Here is a 16,652-nt window from a genome sequence, read left to right on the forward strand (position 1 = left end):
TTCCCAGAGGCAGGTCAAGTTCAACCCAAGAACAACTCTCTCAGTGCTTTCACAACTAGTTAACTCAGCTCTCAAATCAGTAACTCAGCTCTCAGATCAGTGCTGAAATCAAGCAGAAGGTTGTTAATATTGATACAGTTAACATACATCAAATAGGATTACTGAATTTTCTGAATCCAAAAGTTCTCCACAGTGTTGACATTTCCTCACTGAACTGCCAGGATTGTTTGGTTTCAAAGGCTGTTGGGCTCAAGACGCATTTTGTCTTAAATAATCCTTCATAAAAAGTTCAGCTTTCAGTCTAATATGATTGAAACCCAGCTTGAGTGTGTTTTATAATGCACTGAGCTGGAAAGACTATGGGCATTGAATTATTCAAAACATGGTAGGCAAAGGAGTGATATGTGGGGAGGAGGTGATCAAAGAAATCAGTGAGACTTGATACGTCATGTTATCTCATTTTATTTAGCTTTTAGAACTCTTCCAAATATTAGAGGAAAGAAATCAATATCAATTTTCACCTGTCACGTTCCACACTTCAATTATTAGTGAATGTCAAATTTGACCACAGTTTTCTGTACCACCTGCTCTGCAATAATATTTCTGAGCCTTTATTAAAAATGTAAAATTGTCATTGAATTTCCAAATATGATTCTGCAGTGGCTAATTCAGCTTGCTTTATTAATAAGCAAGTTCTGATGAGTAATAGTAATTTAATACGCCTGCATGTAAGGTTAAAGTGTAAATTATTGCTGCCGAAGGTGATGAGATATGACTGCGATGTGGTGGTAGGGCACTCACCTTCCTGAACGAACCCTGCAAGCACACAGTTCTTGGGAGAAACCAGTACTTCATAGAGTAGCAAATCTGATATTATTTTGCATGTCTCCTGTAGCAGTGGAATGCACACACACACACACACACACACACACAAACATGATCACGGGTGAAAAAACACACATGCGCACCTTAGATGCTTGCATTAATTTCTGAATATAGTTCTCCGGAAAGAAAAAGCTTTACTGATGATTTGTATTTTTATAGTTTATTACTTTATCCATACTAAAACACTTCATGAAATCACTTCCTGTTTTGTTGTCCATGGAATCCTTTCAATTTTGAGATGCTAAATAGAAATCGAAATAATGATTATAGTCCTTGGCCATGAAAGACTTAAGTTACAGAGAGCCCGGTGACTGGAGGTCAGAGCTGCCACGGAATTATTCCCTGCTCCAGAGACCATTAGAATATCACTGTGTACCCACTTAAGGGTAGAATGCTGCTATTGAGAAACTAGCTCTCTTTTATTTATGCTAAAAGGAGAGAACAGTAGGGGACCTTGGCTGTGTGAGTGTATGAAACTTTCTCTGTTTTGTACAATAAGCAAAAACTATACATGAAATAGCCTCGGGCCTTTTGTCTTTTGTACCCAGCTCTTTCCTGTATTGCTCCTGATCAATTACACTTAAATCAACAAGAGTTGCTTGAACATTTTGACAGTTATGTTCCCCATACCCTGAAGCATTTTTAAAGGGTTACTGAGATAAAGCTATTTCAAAAAATACTCCCTCCAAATGTTTTCAGGGTGGCATCAATGAAAGTAACTTAGAGGAAGAAAACTCCACCTTGAGTTCCTGGCCTACCACTCTAAGGCCAGGCAAGCATAAACCTTCATAGCAAAACCTAAGTTTGCTCCCACTTGAGAATTTGGTTTCCATGGTCTTATATGAAAAGTATATGGAGACTTTAATTCCCTATAAGCCCTTTCCAAAGAGTAAATACAGTTCATCATTCGTAAGAGATGATGAAAATTACAATTTTGTTGAATAGGTGGAATATATATTATATATAATATATATATGTTTTAATATATATATAAAATATATAAAGTTACTATTCAGAGTCCTGAAACGGATTTTTCTTACTTACCAAGAAGGAACGGTAACTTGATCTCTAAACACAATAAAGCACCTGGTCATAGCAGAATCATAACAAATATTTGATATCAGAATGAATTCACTGTTCAGGTGTAAAGAGGGAATACCTTCAGCTTTCCTCTTTCTTGTACCTCATTATTGCATCCTGGACAGAGGGGATTTTTCTTGATTTTAATCTAAAGGGGAAATGTTCACTTTTGTTAAGATGGAAATTGACAACCTCAGTAGGCAGAGGCACTGTTTTTATTTGGCTGAATTCCTGTTTCTAGTGATAATTCAAGGTGTAATAGGGTTTTCTCTGCCACTCCAAAATCTGAAAATGATAAGCATCTCACCAGAGTTTCAGGACGGCCCGTTACCTATTCTGTGGAAAGGATATTCAAAGTACCATGCTTCATCAGTGTCTTCTTTTTTTTTTTTTTTTTTTTTTCACGTTCTTTTATTTATTTATTTATTTATTTATGACTGTGTTGAGTCTTCGTTTCTGTGCGAGGGCTTTCTCTAGTTGCGGCAAGTGGGGACCACTCTTCATCGCGGTGCGCGGGCCTCTCACCATCGCGGCCTCTCTTGTTGCGGAGCACAGGCTCCAGACGCGCAGGCTCAGTAATTGTGGCTCACGGGCCCAGTTGCTCCGTGCCATGTGGGATCTTCCCAGACCAGGGCTCGAACCCGTGTCCCCTGCATTGGCAGGCAGATTCTCAACCACTGCGCCACCAGGGAAGCCCCATCAGTGTCTTCTTTGACTTATTCATCGACGGACAACTACTGAGTTAAGACACTGTCTTATCCTTGCTTCATAAAAACAAAAACAAAAAAAACCCACAAACACAAAAAAACTGTTAACGATGAAAACTTATTATGCCAGGCCTTAGTGTGGCCTGACTTGGAAATTTACTTTCAGAGGCTTTTGTGAATATACCAAGGAAAGAGGACCTAGGTGTATCTTATTCCCACAGGCCGCCAATAAATATTTGCTTAATGGAGAAAAAATTAATATATAGTATAGGAGAGAACCTGTCAGATGCTTAACATTATTGAGTGATAGCAATGCCCAAACTCATCTGTGATCAAACACTATGAAAGTATCCTCCTAAGGATAAACTGATTACAAATAAGAAGTGAAAATTCAATTATGGAGATACTTTCAGTTTCAGCTCTGATAGGCAAAAAGCTTGGAAGTTGTCACTGTATCTTGTCCTTACAAGATAATGCTGTACAAAATGAAAATCAATGACTTTTCTCAGACATGATTAATAAAACATGTAACTATGAAAGAATTTTAAAACTGTAATTATGTATGTGTATATATGTGTCTCTGAAAAATCTGTGTCAAAGAAAACTGAGGCTATCAGTATAAACTCATTTAACGTCTATCTCTTCTTACCTTTATTTCCTCCCAAACTTACCAGTATCCATCCAACTCGAAGGATACAAGTGATTTTTACATACTGTGCAAGGTTTTTTTCTTATTCCTATGTCCATGTTTCCCCAGTTCTCTAAATTATTATCTACATCTTCAGGATCTCCTTCATCGGTTCCTTCATTTCAACATATAAAATATAAGTCCTTCTCATTCTAAAAAGTTCTTTTTTGCTAATTATTTTCTCTTTTCATCCAAACTCCTTCAGAGTAGCCTATTCCCACTGTCTTCACTAGCCCCACCTGGCCCCCACAGGCAGCCCTACACCCTCAATTTATCGCCATCTGGCTTTCTTGTCCACCACTTCACTGAACTGCTCTAAGGTCACTGGGGACCTAACTGCCCAAATCCAATGGACACTTACATTCTCTGAAGGATGACACTGTCATCTACTTCCTCCTTCTTGAAACTCTGTCACCTCTCTCCTTCCCAGAATTCTTTCTCTGCTTATTACTTAAACGTTGTCAGTACTCACAATTCTCTGAAATCTCATCCATTTTCATGATTTTAATGACTGCTAAGTGCTGATGACATTGAAATTTTTATCTTTCCATGTCTTCACGTGCAGGTCCAGTTATCTACCAGTTTGTCTCCCGAATTCTACAGGTGCTTTAAAATTCTACATGTCCAGAACTAAAGTCTTTTCCCCAATTCAGTTCTTTATCCCCTATTTCCAAACTCAATGATACCACCACCCAACCTTAGTCACACAGATGGGGGTTCAGCCTCCGCCTCCTACTTCTTCCTTACTTCCCAAGATCAAGTCTTGCTTGTAATTTCCTAAATACAATTAGAACTTATTTCCTCCCTTCATCTATACCTTATTTCAGACCCCTTTCTTCTTGCTATTACCTGGTCTAGAAGTTACCAAATTGCTGTTTGGTGGAACCAGTTGTTAGACACTTCTATTAAAAAAGGACTCTAGAGTCAAATAGCTTTGAGGATGGCTGTGTACCATACGCCTGCTGTGACGATCCAGAATGAACATTAGCCGACAGCAGCCCCGAGAAGCTGCGCAGTAAAGAAACCTGATTACCTTTACTTAAGCCAGGTTCTCCCTTCTGCCGGCCCATAAACCTTTCAGTAGGGACAGGAGAGGAGGTGGCAGCATGAAAGTCCCACTCGAAAATAAAAAACACTGCTCCTCAGAAGAGTGGGGCATAATTGTCTCCAGGCTTCTTCAGATTCCTCATCCATACTGACGTCAGTGGTCTAAAATGCCACCTGAACTTGTCCTTTCCATTCTTAGCTATTTTCTGAGGAAACCAGCTCCACGCACATGGATGGCTAAGACCCGCTCTCCTCCTCCTCGCTGCCTCCTTTAGGGGCGCTTGCCACTGCCTGGTGACACTGCACTGATGCGCCAGAGCCTGTGCCTGTGGCTCCGTAACACACCCCTCGCACACTCACGGCTCTGGACTTCCGCTGTCCTCTCTGCCTTGAGTGTCCTTGCCCTTCACCGGCTGACTCACCAGTTTTTCACGAGTCCTTTAAGACTTAGCTTAGGGACTGCCTCTTTCCATGACTTTTCTTTGCCTCACAGCTCCCCCTCTTCTTCCACAAACACTGATGAAACGCCCTGAATATGTCCGTCACAGCAGCATGTCACGTGCAGGATGAGACATCTGCTGTGTGTCTTCCCCTCTCACTCCACTGCTAAAGGGCCAACGCTACATCTTGCTCATTGTTTCGCTCCTCTAACACTCAATCCATGACTAATGAACTAACTAGTACTGTAGTAGCCCTCTTAGTAACAATCAGGCAGGAACTTCTAGAAGAAATCTGACACTCCAGCTCTTCTCTGATCTCACCTTTCAGTCTGAATGAACTAAAGACTTATCTGTACATGTTTTACCAGAGAGACATAATTTAATCCAGAGATGTGTCATCACATACTCTTACATACTCTGCCGTTTAAAAATTCGGCTCACGATGGGGAAAGGAGACAGGTGTGCTTTCTGATAGCCCCACTGTTTTGCACTTCTACTGCTCACTGCTCACTGGCTGCTCTCTCGGTGCCTTCCTTAAACCCTTCCTCTCTTAACAAGGAAACAGGATAACAAAGTAATTAAGAGCCTGGGTTCTGCCTATCTGTGAAACAGAAACATAACCAAGCATATAGAGAATAGACTGGTGGTTGCCAAGGGGGAGGGGGTGGGAGAGGGTTGGATTGGGAGTTTGGGATTAGCAGATGCAAACTGGTGTATATACAGGATGGATAAACAAAAAGGTCCTACATGGGACTTCCCTGGTGGCGCAGTGGTTAAGAATACGCCTGCCAATGCAGGGGACACGGGTTCGAGCCCTGGTCCGGGAAGATCCCACATGCCAGAGAGCAGCTAAGCCTGATGCCACAACTACTGAAGTCCATGCACCTAGAGCCCGTGCTCTGCAACACGAGAAGCCACCACATTGAGAAGCCTGCGCACCGCAACTAGAGAAAGCCCGCGTGCAGCAACGAAGGCCCAACGCAGCCAAAAATAAATAAATAAATAAATACATTTATTAAAAAAAAAGTGGATGTATTTTAAAAAAACCAAAAAGGTCCTACTGTAGAGCACAGGGAACGATATTCTATATTCTGTGATAAACCACAATGGAAAAGAATATGAAAAAGAATGTATATAAATGTATAACTGAGTCACTTTCCTGTACAGCAGTAATTAACACACACTGTAATTCAACTATACGTCAATAAAAAATAAAATTTAAAAAAATTGCCATAAAAATCATCACATAAGGGGGACTTCCCTGGTGGTCCAGTGGTTAAGACTTCGCCTTCCAATGGAGGGGGTGAGAGTTTGATCCCTGGTCGGGGAGCAAAGATCCCACATGCCTTGTGGCCATAAACCAAAATATAAACCAGAAGCAATACTGTAACAAATGCAATAAACACTTTAAAAATGGTCGACATCAAAAAACATCTTTAAAGAAAATAATCACATAAATCAGAAACAAATGAAACATAATAAAGTCCGTACATTTAAAAAAAAAAGAGCATGGGTTCGGGTCAAATCGCAGCTTACCACTTACTTATAGCTGTGTAATTCTTGGCAACTCACATAATGTCTCCTCCGACTCCTCATCTATAAAATGGGGATGGTAATAGTTCCCAATCTCATAGCGTTGCTGTAATCCATAAACACGGTTAAGTGCCTTGGTAAATGTTTGAGGCTCTCTGGTTATTGTGAATTAAAATACGTCAATGGCTTCTGGCCATGTGATTTATAATAGTTTGACATTTAACCAAATGGTAAAACTATTCCATTTATTATTCCCATCTCTTTTTACCCCTTACCCTGTTTTGTTGTTTATGTTTTCTCCCACCACAGAGTGCTAGTTCCAGGAGAGTAAAGGCTTTATTTTGTTCACTGCTGAAAGCAATGGCACCCAGAAAAGTACTGTACATATGAAGACCTCAGAAAACACTAGCTGAATGAATGGTGCAAAGTATCACAAGGAAAAATACACCAAAACTTTCATTATAATAAAAAAGTATAGATAAATCTTTCTCTAATGGCTTCCAGTCAAGTAATTGAAAATACCATATGCTATAATAAAAACATAAGTAGTTTATTAAAATTTGAAGGCAAAAACATAATTTTAAAAGATTTAGTCCTATGTTAGGCATGATAGAGTATGGATGCTTTCTTAAAATTCACAGTCAGATCCAAGAGTATCACTTTCAGAATGTTCTAGTAGACTGAGTTTACTTTTAGTTGTCTTTGATGAAACAGTCACTATTCTACTCTCTTTCTTAACAGAAATGTGTTTTTTCAAAGACTCACTTTTAATTGCTTTATTAACCAAAGAATTCTTTTGCCCCATTCCTTTGCTTTTCTGCTTTACAGGTGAGTCAGAGCAGGAATGCAGGTCCTCCCCAGGTTGTTTCTTAGCAGAGTATTTTTTGGTTTATTCACCTGCTTTGCTCATTTTCTCTGAAGAAGACCTGCTATTTCTAGATAATTCCTCTTCTTTTCTTTGACTTCCAGTTCCAGAAATGACGTCTGCTGAAGGGAGAACATGTTCTGGCAATGAAATCTTCAAAAGACTCCTGCTGCTGCTCTGTGACTGGGACCCCCAGGTTGTCTTTGGAAGTTTCTAAGGCCTCCTGAGTAGAGACTGGGACATGGAAGGAGTCGAGAGGCAAAGGAAGCCCAGCATCACCTGTAATTTTCTGAAACTGGAGGGAAAGACAAAAGACAAGACAAAAATTCAGTGATGAACAAAGCCAACCATTAAAAAGTAGAGTTCAAAACGTCAATGTTATTCTGTGATCTTATTATTAACACAGTAATTGATTATTCAGAAGATTTCAGAGCCAGTTTTTTTCTAATTATATCTTGCCAAGTGATTCTCAACTTAACCTAGCTATATCCAAGGCTATGTCTGCTACATTTTCAGACTTTGGTGATTGGGGTAGTTATTACCCACTTCCTTTCCCTCACTAAAAATGAAACCCTACTCTGTAAGAAAATTAATTTCTTTTCTATCCTCCAGGCACATGTAAACAGTATATAGTTTGTGACCAGACTGTGTTCTCAAGCTGTCAGTTCCCAAGACCAGTCTGAGATTGGCTGAGGTGGGTGAAGGGGGCTCCAAGTAACGCTAGAGGAAAAGCTGACATGTTTCCCCTCCCATTCCCATGACCAGGTGAGTCACTATAATATCTTACGTATTAGCTATGTCAAGATTACTTATTTTAAAAATTCTGTCAATACGTGTCCCTTCATTAGTGTTCCTTCATTGTAAGCTGACTGCATACAAATAGAAACCTAGATAAAATATGAATAGAATAGACATTTATACAATTTAAAATTTGGAATATTTTCTGTAATGTTTTCTTTCTTCATTAAGGAGAGTTTGCTTTAACTCATAAATTTTCTAAAGAACTTCCAGTTTTCTTATGTACAGCAATACAGTATCATGAAATGGGCCCACATTTACTAATCTCAGATTTGGAGAGGACTCCACAGTCCTCTAGCTCCCGAGCATGTGAACTATTAGAGACCGACCATTATTATTTTCTCTCTGACTTGGTCATTTCCTTTTTGCTAATCACTCTTAGAATCATTAAGTGCTGTCCTGTCCACTTACTTGGAGATTCTGCATTTGTACTGGGGCACTCTGCTTGGATTCTGATTTTTCTTCTTCAAGTGCCTTCTTTTCTTCTTTAGGTGGACTGCTAACAGTAGAATTCATCTGGGGACGACCTAGTAAATGAAAATCTGACTGATCTATACCAGCCATTGTGGCAAAATTGTTCCCGGTTGAGAACCACTGACCTATATCTTCCCTGAAGATTAATAATAATTTTTATGTCTAAGACAAAAATAACTTTAATTCAAACTTATCAAACAAGCAAAATAAATGAAAGATAGGAAAATTCTTATCCATTCCCAAGTATTTTCAATGGACACTGCCTTCAATTTAGTCTTCACAAAAAACTATACCTACTAATTACTCTGTCTACAGGTTACTCTTTTATAATGGGCTCCCCACTCTACCAAAGCAGGCTGCCCTATTTGCATTTCTTAAAAAATTTAATTCCTCATTTTAAAACGTCAACTATATTACCGATAATTATACTAAATTTGGCTAAATATGGCCACGTAAGTGATGAAAATCGCTCCAGTTCCTCAGCAAACTACCGTTATAGTCGCAAAGAGAAGAATGCCATGAAGAGAAATGAACTAACCCAGCATCTTTAAGGAGATCCAAGAAAGCATGGAACTTCTGAAAAGAATTCTCAGTGCTGCCCAAAACACCTTCCTCATCCAGGATCATGCTTGTCAATGAGTGGGCATGAAGGCCTTCAGACAAAGAGAATTTTATATTTCTTAACTGGGCATTTTCATGTTCCAGCTATAAAAGAAGACTGAAAATGTCTGACATGCTTTTTTCTCATTGTCATCAAAAGTAGTCTTGTCTAGTTTCAAGGAACAAAACTAAAACACTCAAAATGTAATTAACCTGTAATTAACCTAACTCGCCACCAGTAAAGACAGAGACCATATCACATAATAACCAAAACCCCCAGGCACCCAACAAAGTTTCCTATATAACACTTAGCTGGTACATAAATAAACCAAAGTTATCGTTTTATTAATGATCTTTCACAAAAGATCACATTTCTAACTGGTTAAATTCATAATGGAGCCTCATTCCACATTAGAAAATTACCTGCTTTAAGTTTCCCTTAAATTAGAAAGTGAATTATAGAATCTGATTTGAACAAAACATATTACAACTCTGCTGAATGTTAAGAATTAACTTTAGTGAGCATACTATCTAATGCTTACGTTTAAAAGTCCTAAATCATACCCAACCCAATTTATTAAATGTACGATCACCAATATTTTCTTTGGCTTCTTGCAAATATTCACTCCCGTGCACTCTTCCCCTTCCGCTCATCACCTATGCACTTAAAACCCCTATAAGCTCAACTCTAGTATTTCTCAGAAAGGCTGTTATGTTCATGATGCCCCTTTTGCCTTATATAAGCAGGTGCTCAACACTTATTGAATGAGTGTCCGCCAATCCAACGGATGCACTTTGAAAAATTCCTCCCTACGTTCAACCTATGATAAAGTATATTTAGATGGAACTTTTTAGATTATGCCCTGCTTTCATGCACATTACCTAATGTAATTCTTATAGTATATATTTTTATCTTGCATTGCATTCGTACAAGTTTTCCAATATCTTAAATTTATTTAAATGATTCACTTTCCTAATTCATTGCCAGGAGAGTCTCATCATGTCTTTTATGCTACTGTATATACAGTATATGCACAAAAAGTGCTTTCTTGAATCAAAGAATCATGAACAGAAAATAAGCTAGTGTCATATGAAAGCACACACACACACACACACACACACACACAAAATGAGATTTTCACATTTTTAAAAACATGCTTTCTGGAATATAGATCATATGATCACTAAATACCAGTAAATGCAAAAGTCCATATGATACAACCAATTTGCAACATATTACAGTTTTAAAGTTTACAAACTGTGTGTATGGCTTAAAATCAAATCAAAATAAAACGAAAACACTCTCAAAAGTATAAGAAATTGTTTGCCTCATTGACTCATTTATCAGCCTTAAGTCTTATTACTCTTTCCTCCTTTAACTGCTTTAGGCACTCCTCCAGTTTTTCCTAAACAAACAGAGTAAATATTATAACTAATTCGTAGTATAATATCCAAAAACCTTTCCAGCTGTAGGACTCATCAGGATTTAGGGGCAGAGCCAGAAGTGAACTCAGGTTTTAGTCTGCTACTGGTAATATCATACCATGCTAGTGAAACGAATTATCAAAATCTATCAAATTAGCATAGTAAAGATTTATTTAAATTCCACTTTTTCCAACATAAATTTGTGGCAGCCCACCATAAAAGGCATATGCGTATAACATAGCAAGTCAGAAATAAATAGTTAAGACCAAGAAAGAAAACTTCTATTTTTATTCGTGGGTCTCTTTATAGTAGGAAGTCCTATTAATGAACATGCTTAATATACCTGAATTGCATAATTGCAGATTCAAAAGCATTTTTTTAAAAAGTAATCATTTTTAAAGCAATTTACAGTCAAGCACTGTTCCTGGAGTTCCCTGGGCATTAAATAATCTAATCATCAAAACCCTAAGAGGGGGGCTTCCCTGGTGGCGCAGTGGTTAAGAATCCGCCTGCCAGTGCAGGGGACACGGGTTCGAGCCCTGGTCCGGGAAGATCCCACATGCCGCGGAGCAACCAAGCCCGTGCGCCACGACCACTGAGCCTACGCTCTAGAGCCCCCGTGTCACAACCACTGAAGCCTGCGTGCCTAGAGCCCGTGCTCCGCAACAAGAGAAACCACCGCAATGAGAAGCCCGCACACCACTAGGAAGAGTAGCCCCTGCTCGACGCAACTAGAGAAAGCCCGTGAGCAGTATCAAACACCCAGCGCAGCCAAAAATAAATAAATAAAATAATTTATTTTAAAAAAAACCCTACGAGGAAAGAACAATCACTAACTCCATGTTATTTTACAGATGAGGGAAACAGAGGCAGAGAAGTAGAGTAAGTAGAGCAGCACAGCCAAGGTGACACCACTAAGTAGCAGAGCCACACTGTGGACTCGGGAAGCTGGGTGCCGTTCCTGTTCACGGAGGTGGTAGTCTTCCCACTCACCAAGGTCAATCAAATAAAATGAACACTGATAAGCTCTCTTAGAAGTTTTAGGAACTAAGACACTTCGGTCCTTGAAGTGGGGACACTGCTTGCAATAGGCAGAATTCTAACAGAGCCCCTAAGACTCCTACTTATTGAAGTACACAAACCTTCCACTTAAACAATCAAACCCTAAATCTGGGTGCTGTAGTGAAGGGATTTTGCAGACGGAATTAAGATTCAAAATCAGTTGATTTTTTAAGATAGGGAGATTATTCTAGGTGGATGTGACCTACTCAGGCACCCCATGAAAAGACTTGAACTCTTCCTGAATTGAAGTACAAAAGGGACAAGAGGGAGACCCTCCATTGTTGGCTCTGAAGAAGTCCAATGCTGCAGCAGGGAAGGCAAGCGAGAGGCCTCTAGGAGCTGAGACCGTCCCCCGACTGACAGCCAGCAAGGAAATGGGGACCTCTGTCCTGCAACTGCAGAATCTGAATTATGCCAACAAGCCGAAGAAGCTTGGAGGCATTCTTTCCCAGAGCCTCTGGATGCTAACACAGCCAGACTGACATCTTGATTTCAGCTCTGTGACCCACACAAACTATGGTGAACATCCAACATTTGGGGCTCAATGTTTACACTTAAATTTCACGTGCTTTAACACTCTCAGGAGGGAACCCACATGTTCCCGTGTGTATCTGAGCAGGAAACCCAGTCACGCTGTGCCTGGACTTCTGACCTGCAGAACTGTGAGCTAGTCAAATAGGTATTGTTTTCAGTCAGTGAGAGTGTAGTAAAAGAATTAATATTCTACTCAACCTCCAGGTTCGTGGACAAAATAAATGACTGTCATTGTTTTGGGCCACTGTTTCGGGGTGGTTTCTTATGCAGCAATAAACAGTCAGAATACCTATACTTATGAAAACAGTAAGGTATATTTATACATTTTAACTGCTTTGAACAATCACTTAAAGAATGAGGAACTCTATTATATGCCATCATTGGGAGAGGAACTGGTATCACTTTCTGGAGAGTAGCTTTTGGTACCTAACAACAATCCTACATCAGGAGTTTACCCTAAGAAAATTAAAGATGTGGGCAAAGATTTATCTACCAACATGATGTCATAAGATTGTTTATAACCAAACCCTAGAAGAAAGCTAAGAGCCTCCAAATTGGGATTGGTTTCAATAAAAATAGCTCACCGTATGAAGGAATGCGCTGTGAAGCCACTAAGAAAAGAATGACAAGAGGTCTCAGCCAGAGTTAATGAACGGGCTTCAGGAGTTCTACATTCAAAATATATCTGTGCGTTTCTCCTGGGAGATGATGCATAAGCTTAATCAAATTCTCTGATGTAGAAGAGTATTTAGTGACATGGCAAAATATTTTTGATACTTTTTGAAGACAAAAGAGCAGATTAGGTGTGTGTACACGCAGAGGTGGCTTTTATTTCCTTCAATAAGTTGTTCACTGTTTTCAAAGATTTGCTCAATGAACATATATTTTTATATTCAGAACATGTTTAAAAAATTGAGAGTCTAAGAACTTCAAATTCTTTAATGTTTCATTACTAAAGCCAGTCAAGTTTTCAATGGGAAAAAAGGGGAAAAAATTGCAAAATTCCTCTACTTTTAACATAATGGTTTAATCAATCTTCTAAAACTGATTTCAAAGAAATTCTAAACAAATAAGCAAACAAACAAAAAACCCTCACCACAGTCAGAGGAAAGTAGACTAAAATTCCTGACTGGTTCTAAATAGCACATCAAAGTGCAATTACATGAAATAGTTTCTCCCTCTAATGGAGGGAATTAGAACACAGTGTGAAATTTTTGTGAAAAAGTGTACCCCTCTCCTACAAAGTATTAATAATTCATGTCCCTTATGTGGAAATATGGAACCAAAAAAGTTAGAAAGTAAAATTGCTTGATATTCTATTACTTAAGTAAGACTAATGATAAGGCTTTGGAATAATTTTCCTTCCTGTCATCTGCTCTCCTTCATCCCTTCTGTACACTGGCTAGGGTGATTTATCTGGGACAAAGCTCCCATCATATTGGATATCAAATTTTATGTTCAACTTTTCTCCACTTAACATTGAAATCAATCATTTCTCATATAATCAGGGGATTCATAACCTTGATTTTTTTTTTTGTGGGCTACAAAATATTGCACTGAGTGGGTTTACTGGTTAACCATTTTACACATTTAAATTCTTTCCAACTTTTCAATATTATAAGACAAAATAACCGTTTTTATGCATGAAGGCTTTTTTCCATATTGAGAATAACATTCTTACAATAAATGCATAAAAATGAGTTTGAGATCAAAGCAAATGAATATTTTTAAGGCTCTGAGGTACCTATCTCCAAACCACTTTCCAAAAGATTTCTGAGATTTTATACTGCCATCAGCGATGTATCACTTGGTATATAACCTCTACTGTAACTGTTGGCTTACTTCCTCACCTAGAGTGCAAGTTATTTGAAGATAGGGGGTGTATTTTATTAAGTGTTTATCCCCAGCACCTGTGCCTAGCACAACGTAGATGGTCAGTAAATAATTGCTTAATAAGGAAAATCCCTGCCAATACAAGATGTACGTGTGTGAAAGACAGACTGTGTGTTTTTCTCTAACTGGATAGATGAAAACTTGTCATCTTCTTTATATAATTAGTAATTAAATTTCTCTTTTATATTATGTTGTAAACATTCAGATTCTCTGAGGCAAATGGGCCTGGCACTACCCGTTAGCTAGATAACCTTGGACAAGTTCTATAACTCTAGGCCTCAACTTCCTCATCTATAAAATGGAGATAAGCTCCCATATCACAGAGCTCTTGTGAGGATTACATGACTTAAAACACATAGAATTAGAAGAGTGCTTGGTACACAGCATATGTTCAATTAATGCTGAATGAATGAACATGTGAACGCAAGCAGTAGTGAAGGGCTTAAAATGAAATAGTCTCATCCCACTCCCACATCCAGCACTCAAGAAGCGACCGATTCTGTACACAGGTTTTTAATTGTAAAATACGATATGTGTACTGAGAAGTGCACAGGACAAAACTGTCAATGTGACAAATCAAAAGAGAATACTTACATAACCACTACTCGAATCTGAAAGTATTGATACTTGTCAGCATCTCAAAACCCCCCCATATCGTTTTCTCATCACAAGCTCCTTCCCTCTTCCCGGTTAAACACCATCCTCATTTCTGAAAATCATTTCCTTTAACCTGCATGCACCCCTAACAAAAGAGTTTAGTTTTGTCAACGTCTAACTTTATGTAGAGGATCATAGTATATGAAGTCTTTTCTATCTTATTTCTTTCACTCAACATTGGTTTAAAAGATTCATCCGCATTGCAGCCTGTAGCTCTAGTTCATTCAGTTTTATTGCTTGATAGTTTTCCCACTGTATGAATACACATAATTTATTTAATTTTTGACTCTTGATGGACATTTGGGTTGTTTTCAGTTTGTGCTAATGCAAATCATGGACAGGAATCCTGCTGTACCGGTTATTCTGGTGCATTTACACAGGGCGGGGGTGAGGGCTGCTGGGTCACAGGCTATTTATATACCTTCAGTTGATGGAGAGTGCTAAATGCTTTCCAAAGTAGTTGTGTCGATTTATACTCCAGTATAAGCAGGGTAGAAGATTCCCATAGTACTCCAGGTCTACAATACCTGATACTACCAGACTTTATTTATGTATTTGTCAATCTGATTGGCATGTAGTTTCATTGGTTTTGACTCACTTTTCTCTTATTACTTGATGAAGTCGTATACTTTTCTGTGTGTACTGGCTGTTTGGATTTCCTTTTTTATGAGGTTGACGTCAACTATTGTTATTTTTTATTCTTATTTTTTAAATTATTATTTATTTATTTTTGGCTGTGTTGGGTCTTCGTTGCTGCGTGTAGGCTTTCTCTAGTTGCGGCGAGCGGGGGCTACGCTTCATTGCAGTGGCTTCTCTTGTCGTGGAGCACAGGATCTAGGCACGAGGGCTTCAGTAGCTGTGGCACGTGGGCTCAGTAGTTGTGGCTCGCAGGCTCTAGAGCGCAGGCTGCGTAGTTGTGGCGCACGGGCTTCATTGCTCCGCGGCATGTGGGATCCTCCTGGACCAGGGCTCGAACCTGTGTCCCCTGCCTTGGCAGGCAGATTCTTAACCACTGCGCCACCAGGGAGGTCCAACTATTGTTATTTTGAATTCTTCTCCATTTCCAAGTAATACTCTAACATGACTATTTTCTGACTAAATTTGAGGCATTATCTGTTGACTTTCTGATTTACTAAGTAAGGGTTTAGTTCCTTTACACTCTTTCCTATGTCCACACTGCTCAGTAAAGTTATGTCATCATTAGTTATTCCACTGCTCATGATCTCTTTGACTTTAGTGATATACTTAAAAACCTACATTGTTGATCCACTATAAACTCTCTCAACGTCACGCTTTGTAAAATGAGGACATTCATACCATCTTCCCTTTTTTCTACCTCCTGTCTAACTTCCAAACCTAGCTTTTACGTTGTCAAAGTTGAAATTTATATTCTGTTCTATGTGCAGTTAAGTCTTCTGTCATTTGAGAGTCAGTAGGGAGTAAGGTTTAAGAGAACAGGCAGAGAGCCTAAACTCAAAGCCTCGATCCAGCCCTAAATTCGGTACAGCCTGGGCAAGTTCCTTCCCTGTCTTAGCATCCTTTTCTCAAAAGTGGGAATGATATTAGCACCAACCTCATAAGGCTATTCAGAGGATTAAATGAGTTAATATATGCAAAAACACTTAGAGCCTAACATATACTAAGTACATACTAGTACACAATACATTTCAGTACATACCAAGTTAATACTAATACATACTAAGTATAGTTTAGGTTAGTTATTTGTTATTACATGCAAGTTGACAATAAAAGCTACAAACCAAGACAGTATTGCCATTATTACAATTAAATTAATATTGCCCACTGCAGATGTACTGTGTCTCTGTGTATAGACTACACCTCGTTCCATACTGTGTCAGTGTCACTGCCCTTGTGCAGGGTGACCACATACCCCAAGCCGCCTTGGGCTGTTCCAGTTTATACCTGTTGTCCTGATGTTACAGCATTAGAGCTCCTCCTTACAC

The 16,652-nt window shown here is 38.9% G+C and overlaps 1 protein-coding gene across 1 annotated transcript in view; it reads left to right on the forward strand.

Moving 5' to 3' along the window:
• Positions 1–7,621, forward strand: part of LOC309623502 (uncharacterized protein) — a gene marked incomplete at its 5' end in the record, with an annotated part of 96,349 nt that extends 88,728 nt beyond the window's left edge. The window contains one exon of the mRNA XM_082380450.1: positions 7,350–7,621. Coding sequence (XP_082236576.1) covers positions 7,350–7,361 — 12 coding nt within the window. The 3' untranslated portion in view covers positions 7,362–7,621. The remainder of the gene's footprint in view (positions 1–7,349) is intronic.
• Positions 7,622–16,652: the final 9,031 nt, after the last annotated feature.

The sequence above is a fragment of the Balaenoptera borealis genome, assembly GCF_965194805.1.
Source record: "Balaenoptera borealis genome assembly, chromosome: 2".
Lineage (NCBI taxonomy): Eukaryota > Metazoa > Chordata > Mammalia > Artiodactyla > Balaenopteridae > Balaenoptera > Balaenoptera borealis.